Source organism: Carlito syrichta, unplaced genomic scaffold (genome assembly GCF_000164805.1).
Source record: "Carlito syrichta isolate Samal-C Ts95f unplaced genomic scaffold, Tarsius_syrichta-2.0.1 Scaffold131019, whole genome shotgun sequence".
NCBI classification, from domain to species: Eukaryota; Metazoa; Chordata; class Mammalia; order Primates; family Tarsiidae; genus Carlito; species Carlito syrichta.
The window spans coordinates 66,136-74,956 of NW_007075115.1; the positions used below are offsets into that span (position 1 = coordinate 66,136).

General features: G+C 58.7%; 1 protein-coding gene across 1 annotated transcript in view; it reads right to left on the reverse strand.

The window, feature by feature from the left end:
• Positions 1–8,821, reverse strand: part of NOTCH1 (notch 1) — a gene marked incomplete at its 5' end in the record, with an annotated part of 56,270 nt that overhangs the window by 8,975 nt on the left and 38,474 nt on the right. The window contains 9 exons of the mRNA XM_021708142.1: positions 945–1,373; positions 1,978–2,549; positions 4,177–4,289; positions 4,368–4,625; positions 4,873–5,005; positions 5,469–5,653; positions 5,739–5,892; positions 7,061–7,262; positions 8,178–8,406. Coding sequence (XP_021563817.1) covers positions 945–1,373; positions 1,978–2,549; positions 4,177–4,289; positions 4,368–4,625; positions 4,873–5,005; positions 5,469–5,653; positions 5,739–5,892; positions 7,061–7,262; positions 8,178–8,406 — 2,275 coding nt within the window. The remainder of the gene's footprint in view (positions 1–944; positions 1,374–1,977; positions 2,550–4,176; positions 4,290–4,367; positions 4,626–4,872; positions 5,006–5,468; positions 5,654–5,738; positions 5,893–7,060; positions 7,263–8,177; positions 8,407–8,821) is intronic.

Here is an 8,821-nt window from a genome sequence, read left to right on the forward strand (position 1 = left end):
CACCTCAGCCTCCCAAAGGCGCGGGATTACAGGCTGAGCCACCGAGCCCGGCTCAGGGTTGAGTTTTAATCAGGTTAGTCTACTGGGGACAGGGAAAGCAGTGCCCTAGAAGGACGGGAAGGGTGTGTCTGTAGGGCAGAGAACACTGGGCTGGAACCCTGCCTCTGTTCCTCACCGGTGCTAGCCCTGAAGTCCCAGTTCCTCTTGGAACCTCTGTCTTTTTTATTTGTTTGTTTGTTTGTTTTGAGTTGGAGTCTCACTATGTCACCCAGACTGGAGTGCAGTGGCCGCTTCCGGCCACCACAGCATTGCCCGCTGGGTTCAGGTGATCCTTCTGCTTCAGCCTTCCAAGTAGCTGGAACTACAGGCGCGTGCTACTACACCCGGCTAGTTTTTTTTTTATTTATTGTAGAGATGAGGTCTCGCCAAGTTGCCCAGGCGGGTCTCGAACCCACGGGCTCAGACAATCCACTCACCTCAGCCTCCCAAGGCATGGGATGACAGACTGAGCCACCAAGCCCGGCTGGAACCTCTGTCTTTTTTTTTTTTTTTGAGTTGTAGTCTCACTGTGTCACCCAGACTAGAGTGCAGTGGCCGCTCCCAGCCACTGCACCCTCGACCTGCTGGGCTCCGGCGATCCTTCCGCCTCAGCCTTCCAAGTAGCTGGAACAACAGGCGCGCGCTACCATGCCCGGCTGATTTTTGATTTATTGTAGAGATGAGGTCTCACCAAGTTGCCCAGGTGGGTCTCGAACCCGTGGGCTCAACAATCCACTCAGCCTCCCAAAGGCGTGGGATCGCAGGCTGAGCCACCGAGCCTGGCTTCCTCTGTCCTTTTAAAGTGGAGAGAGTACTGCTCACCCCAGGGGGGCAGCCATGAGTGTCAGGGAGGGTGTGTACTCCCCGTGGCACTGAGAGTGGCTGGGACGCTGGGGCTCACTCACCCGCGGATGTCCATGGGGTCCAGCTCCCTGCGCCGGCGCCCGCTGCCTCCACTCGGGAGCAGCGAGGCCTTCACCTGGTCCAGCAGGGAGCCGGGCGCAGCCCAGCCCTCAGCGGCACGCTTGATGGGGTGCTTACGCAGCTCCTCCTCCCGGCCGTAGTAGGGGAATATCATCTGGCGGCCGTGGGCGTCGCGCTTGAAGACCACATTGGTGTGCAACACACGGCTGAGCTCACGCAGGAAGTGGAAGGAGTTGTTGCGCAGCTGCTCGGGCGGCGTGAGCACCACCACCACCAGCGTGCCCGCCGCCAGTCGCTCGGGCACGTGATCCGCGCAGTCCAGCCCATCCCACTCGCACTCGGCGCTGTTGCAGCCCTGGTCGCAGTGCCCATCGCTGAAGTGGTCCTTGCAGTACTGGTCGTACAGGGGGCTGCAGGGGCGGCGCACGGTCAGGCTGCAGTCCTGGGAACCCGCTCGCCCTCCCTTTCCTGGGCCGAACCCGGGAAATGAGTCCCAGGGGCCCACGCCACACCACGCCATGCCGCGTCCTAGCCCGGGGCCTTCCCCCACCCAGCCCAGGGCCTTCCCCCCTTCCTCCTGCCATGTGGGGGATGGCTCTTTCCGCCACGCGGGCAGCTGCCCATCCCAGGGACGTGCCCACCCTCCCCAGGCCGAACCTGGGGAAATGTGTCCCACCAGCCAGGGTCCAGGCCCACGCCACACCATGCCACATCCCAGCCCGGGTCCTTCCCCCACCCCAGCCCCTCTAGCTCCGTGGCGGACAACTCGCTTTCCATGGGGGACAGCTCCCCACCCCAAGGATGCACCAGCCCTCTCTGGGCCAAACTTGGGGAAATGTGTCCCACCGGCACCTATGGCCAGTGTCCAGACCCACGCCACACTACGCCACACCACATTCCAGCCTGGGAGCTTCCCCACCCCATTCCCTCCCACGCCATGGGAGACGGCTATCTTCCCATCCGGGGATGGCTTCCCTGGGCGCCCCATGCGGAGCAGTCGTCCTGCGGCCTTACTTGCACTGGGCCTCGGCGCGCTGGCAGTCAAAGCCATCGAAGAGGCAGCCGGCCACGTTGCACTGGGTGTCGCAGCGGCCATCGCTGAAGTATTTCCAGCACTGCAGAGACTGTGAGCAGTTCTTCCAGGGGTCGTTGAAGTTGAGTGAGCAGTCACCACCATCCCAGCCACACGCATGGTTGTTGCACTGCGGGTTGCAGACCTTGTTGCCCGCATCCCCCTGGCACTCGGGCACTTCGCAGGCCTCCTCGATCTGCGGCGGGGAGATGTCCCGCCCGGCACCGCCCGTGAAGCCATAGTCCAAGATGTGGCACAGCAGCCCGTTGAACTTGGCGGGGCACAGGCAGCGGTAGAAGGGACTCTCGGTCGTGGGCTCGCAGCTGCCCTGGTTGTAGCAGGGGTTGGCGCCCAGGCAGGGGCTGCTGGCCGGGAACTGGCACTCGGGGCCTGTGAAGGCACCCAGGCACAGGCAGGTGGGCGTCCGTGGGCCGGAGAGGCATGTGCCACCATTGAGGCAGCGGAGGCCACCGCACGTGCGTGCGTCGTTCTCACACGTGGCGCCCTCAAAGCCCTGCCAGGAAGGACAACAAGACAGGGTGGTCAGGGCCGGCTGCTCCCCGGACGCTGCGTGCCCCAGCCCAGCCCATGGTGCCCCTATCTGGGAGAGGGGCTTGTGGCCTTGGCCCCAGCGGCACGATCCTCTAAACCAGGCATGTCCAACTTCCTGTGGCCTGTGGGCTACACATGGCCCAGGACAAAACCTCTTTTTTTTTTTTTTGAGTTGGAGTCTCACTCTGTCGCCCAGACTGGAGTGCAGTGGCCACTCCCAGCCACCGCAGCTTTGACCTGCTGGGCTCCAGCGCAGGCACGCGCTACCACGCCCGGCTAATTTTTTGATTTATTGTAGAGATGAGGTCTCGCCTGCCCAGGTGGGTCTCGAACCCATGGGCTCAGGCAATCCACTCAACTCAGCCTCCCAAAGGCGCGGGATTACAGGCTGAGCCACCAAGTCCGGCTGACAAAACCTCTTAACATCACATTAAGATAAACATTCTCAATGAGCACCTCAGGAAATCTTGTTGTTTATATGATACACTACACTACATACACATACACACACCAGGAGTGACAAACGTATACACATTTTAAGAGACGTTATCTGTGTGTTACTTTTCCAAGTTAAATTGAATTACAGTAGCAATATATAATTGCAGAAATCAAATATGACTTGTATTCATCTTTTATTATCAATATATATTATTACAACCTTAATACAGTTTTTTTCCTTTCTTAAAATATATGTCGTTTTTTTCGGCACCCTCTGTATATACTAACTATATTAAATAATTTACGTGTAGCCCAAGATAACAACTCTTTATTTGAAGCCAAAAGTTTGGACACCCTTGCTTTAACTGATATTCTCCAGAAGGTGCAAATATTGGTGGGGGCCGGGAGATCAGAAGCCAAAGGAAGGGGAGAATCGGGGGAGCCCTGGGGATTTTATGGCAGTAATACTCTACAACACTGTGATGGTGGACTTGTGTCACTCTGGCAGTCTGGACCTGCAGAATTACACCACCAAGAGCCAACCCTGAAGTTGACTAGGCATGGGAGTTAGTAACAATGTGTCAGTGTCCCCTGTCCAGCTAACAAGCACACTGCCTGCTGCAAGATGGTAGCCACAGGGGACTGCACGAAAGGTGCACACGGAGACTCGACTTGCTGCTCAATTCAGCTTAAACCTAAAACCACTCTGTAGCGTTTGGGCCGGACACGGTGGCTCATGTTTATAATTCCAGCATTTTGGGAGGCCAAGGCAGGAGGATTTCTTGAGCCCAGGGGTTCAAGACCAGCCTGGGCAACACAATAAGACCTTGTCTCTAAAAAAAAGAGCCAGGCATAGTAGTGCATGCCTATAGTTCCAGCTACTCAGGAGGCTGAGGTGGGAATATTGCCTGAGCCCAGGAGGTCGAGACAGCAGTGAGCCATGATAATGCCACTGCACTCCAGCCTGGATGCCAGAATGAGACCCCCAACTCGACAAAGTTTATTAAAACTAAAGAAATGACCTCAGGGTAAATAAGGACGATGATGAGGCTGCCTCCCTCCTCAGCCTCTGGGTCCCGAGAAACTCAGACTGACAGGCTCCAGGTGAGGGGGTGGGACACGCCCCCCGCTTCTGCCATGGCCACACCTACCGCCGGACACCTGCAGATGAAACCTCGGGCCGTGTTGGAGGCCACTGCGCAGGTGCCTCCGTTCCTGCAGGGCCTGCTCTTGCAGCCATTGATGACCGACTCGCAGCGGCGCCCTGCAGGGGACAGGTGAACAGTGAGAAGCCTGCCCTGACCCCTGTGCGCCCACCCCCCCACTGGCCCGCAGCACCCACCTGTGTGGCCTGCACGACACTCGCAGTGGAAGTCGTTGACACGCTGCACACAGTTCTGGGTGCCGCGGGCATCGCAGGGGTTGGACAGACACTCATTGACGTCGCCCTCACAGCGCTCGCCCACAAAGCCTGGCGGGCAGGCGCAGCTGTAGCCCCCGACCTGGTCCACACAGGTGCCGTTGTTGAAGCACTTAGGGCTGCGGGAGGTGCGGTCCACAGGGTGGCTGCAGTCGTCCACATCAATTTCACAGTGCACACCTGCAGGCCAGGTGCCGTCAGGGGTCCCGCAGATGCTTGGGAGAGGTGGGGCGCCGCTGCCTCTGAGAAGCCCACGCCTCCTGCCATGACACCCCACCCAGGTCCTTCCCTGGCCAGCTCTGCACCTGCCCTCAGGCCCCTGAAGCAGGATAGGGCTCCTGGCCGGTCCCAGGCCACCTCTGGCTGGGCGCGGGTGTCTGACGTGTCCATGTTCCCCCAGCTGTGCTGTCCCAAGCCTAGCTCTTACCCTGGGTGCCCCGGGGGCAGGAGCACTTGTAGGTGTTGATGAGGTCGATGCAGGTGCCCCCGTTCTGGCAGGGGTGGGACAGGCACTCGTTGACCTCCTCGGAGCAGTTCACCCCGTGGTAGCCGGCCACGCACTGCAGGAAACGGGATGGAGTGGGGCGAGTGCTGCTGTCAGCCGGGGCCAGGACACCACGCTCCCCCACCCCGCTGTGCAGGCCAGTGGGGTCCTATGGGCTGCCCTCCTCTGGCCCCTCACACCGGGCAGACCTGGAGGAAGACCCCAGCCCAGCAGATGCCGGGTGGGGCCTTGGCCAGCCGAGTCACTACTTGGGGGCAGGGAGGGCCATGCCCTGTCTCACTGGAGAGTGATGAGGGCAGATACAACCCAGAGGGAAACCCCATCCAACTTCTCTGCATTGTCTTCCTCCCTCAGGCTCCCCACAGGTCACCTCCCCAGACAGTCTTCCCTGATTACCCTAGCCCTCCCATAACGACTGACCGGTGGCGCACAGGTCTGTTGGGTTCCATCTCCCCCACCGTGCCAGCCCCCAGACACTCATGCCAGCCGCCCACCACCCGCACGGGATGGGCCCCCACCTTGCAGGAGTAGCCACCCAGGTAGTCCGTGCAGGTGGCCCCGTTCTGGCAGGGGCTGGGTGAGCACTCGTCCACCAGGTCCTCGCAGTAGCTGCCCGTGTAGCCTGCCTGGCAGCGGCAGTGGTGTGTGTTGCCTGCGTCCAAACAGAACCCTCCGTGCTGGCACAGGTGGGCGACGTCGACGCCTGAAGGGGGCGCATGGGAGGGAGGGGCATGAGGCCAGGAGACCCGCAGACCTGAGTGGGGCTGGGCAGGGGCCAAGCCGGGTACCTTGCTGCTTGGCTGCCACCTCACAGGACACGCTGGGCACGTCGCAGTACAGGCCGGTCCAGCCGCTGGGGCACTCGCAGCGGTACTGCGTGTGGGTCTGCCAACACTTGCCACCGTTCTTGCAGGGGGATGAGTCGCACCAGCGCACAAGGTTCTGGGGACAGGCGGGGGTCAGCCGGGTGCCCCCCCCACCCGTTAGCTCCAAAAGACCTGCCAAAGACCCTCATGCACAACGTGGGCTGTGACCCCATCCTACAGAGATGAAACTGAGGCCTGTAGACTACTCTTGTTACCACTCTTAGGGCTGGGGTCTCTCTCTTTCAGGGCCCCAGAAAATTCAGACCCCCAGAGGCCCTCCCTGGAAGGAATGTCTTTCATCGGAAATGAAACTGTGTGTGTGTGTGTGTGTGTGTGTGTGTGTGTGTGTGTGTGTGTGTGTGTGTTGGCATCTCACTGTCACCCAGACTGGAGTACAGTGGCATGCTCATGGACACTGCAGCCTCGACCTGCTGGGCTCAGGTGGTCTTTCTGCCTCAGTTTCCAGGTAGCTGGAACCACAGGTGTGCATTTCCACACCAAGCTGATTTTTTTATTTATTGTAGAGATGAGGTCTCACCAAGTTGCCCATGCCAGTCTTGAACCCCTGAGGCTCAGGAAAGGCTCTCCTCCACCTCCCAAAGTGCTGGGATTACAGGCATGAGCCACTGCATCCAGCTTAAAACACTTTTTCGAAGGTTTGGTTATGTTGCCCACATACTTAAGCTGGAGTGCAGTTGTGTAATCATGGCTCACGGCAGCCTCTAACTCCTGGGCTCAAGTGATCCTCTCACCTCAGCCTCCTGGTAACTGGAACTACAGATGTATGTCACCATGCCCAGCTAATTTTTAAATTTTTTTACAGAGATGGGGGCGGGGTTTCACTTTATTGCCCAGGCTGGTCTCGAACTTCTGGCCTCAACTTTTTTGAAGTCTTTATAATTGATGTTTTATGTGAAAATCTTCAGTGAAAAATACTTAGTCATTCTGCCTACTTTTTGTGAAAGCAGTGATTTCAGCCACCTTCCTAAAATGACCTTGCTCCTGTGCTGAGTCCCTAAGCCTGCTCTGAGAACCGGAGGGCACCTATGTGCAGGTCCCTGATTCCTTCCCGGGCAGCACGGCCTGGGGCCAGACCCCAGGAGCCACGTGATCAGGTGAGCTCTCCTCCGCCCTCCTAGCTTGGCTCTTCTCTCTCCCCTAACATGGGGTGGGGCCTAGCAGACGCTGGTACAGCCGGTGATGGGGAGACGCCCCCTGGGCCACCCAGTGGCTGGCTTCCTCACCTGGCAGTTGAGGCCGGTATAGCCCTGGGGGCAGGTGCACTTGTAGGTACCGCAGCTGTCCTGGCAGGTCCCGCCATGCAAGCAGGGCCGTGAGTCGCACTCATTGATGTCATGCTGGCAGTAGCTGCCCGTGAAGCCCGGTGGGCACAGGCAGGTGAAGGAGTTGATGCCATCCACGCAGGTACCGCCGTTGAAGCAGGAGCTATGGGCGGGCAGGTGGGCAGTAGGGAGGTGAGCGGGCACAGGGGGCACACCAGCATCTCCCCATCGACTCAGGCCACAAAGGCCCGACAGCCAGGGGTCTCAGACTCACACGTCACACTGCCTTCACTGCCTTTTTCTTTTTCTATTTTGAGTCAGAGTTTCACTCTGTCTCCCAGGCACGATCACGGCTCACCACAGCCTCAAACTCCTGGGCTCAGGCGATCCTTCTGTCTCAGTCTCCCAAGTAGCTGGAACTACAGCCATGAGCCACCATGCCCGGCTAGTTTATTTTTACTTTTTTGTAGAGATGGGGTCTCACTATGTTGCTCAGGAGGGTCTCAAACTCCTGAGTTCAAGTGATCCTCCTTAAGGGCTAGCATTACAGGCATGAACCACTATGCCTAGTCATGTCTGCCTTCTGTGAAACTTATGCTGAGCTGGGCTTTACAACACATGTGGGTGAAAGGTGGTTAAAGAAACAAGGGAGAAAACAGCACCTGCACAGGTAACATGGGAGATAACTACATCAGAAGCCAGGGATGAGACTAACATTTAACACTGAGCTTCCTGGCAGCCAAAGGAAAAAAGGAAACAAGAAGGACCACAAAGTTCTGGGTGTGAGACAGAAGGAGGCACACCAGTTCTTCAGGATAAACCACTGGGGCTCCTGCTTCTGGTCACAGGAGGAGGTCACAATGGCTCTTTTAGAAGAGACACCGCAATACAATGAACAATGTCTGGACTGGACTCAACTAGCACTAAGTACCCACTGGGCCTGGGCGGACACCTGTGTGGCATGCCAGGTTGCCAGATGCCAAGCGTGGCCTCCGCCGCCTGCTTCCTTCCTCGCCTCCGAGGCCAGGCCCCAGCCTGGCGGTACCCAAGCCTCCCAGTGTGCCGAGGCGCTGGTCACCTCTCTGTGCAGTCGGGCGTGTTGTCCTCACAGTGGATGCCACTGAAGCCCGTGGGGCAGGTGCACGTGTAGCTGTCCACGCAGTCGGTGCAGTTTGCGCCGTTGCGGCAGGGGTTGCTGGCGCATTCGTTGATGTCCTCCTCACAGAAGGTGCCCTGGAAGCCGGGCAGGCAGTCGCAGAAGGCTGTGTTGACGCCATCCGTGCAGGAGCCCCCATTGTGACACGGGTCTGGGAGGGGACAGGGAGTGAGTCTGAGGGACAGCCCAGCCCTCTGCTTCCAGGGCTGCAGGAGCCTCCTCGGTGATAGGGGTGTCCCTTTCCCCAAGGTGACAGAAGTGCTCCCTTGCCCAAAGGTGATACAGGTGTCCAAGGGTGACAGGAGTGTCCCCTCGTCCAAAGGTGACAGGGTTATCCTCTTGCCCAAAGGTGACAGAGGAGTCCCCTCACCCAAAGGTGACAGGGGTGTCCAAAGGTGATGAGGGTCTTCCCTTGTCCAAAGGTGACAGGGTGTTCAAAAGTCATAAGGGGCCGGGCTCGGTGGCTCAGCCTATAATCCCGCGCTTTGGGAGGTCGAGGTGAGTGAATTGCCTGAGCCCAAGGGTTTGAGACCCACCTGGGCAACTTGGCGAGACCTCATCTCTAC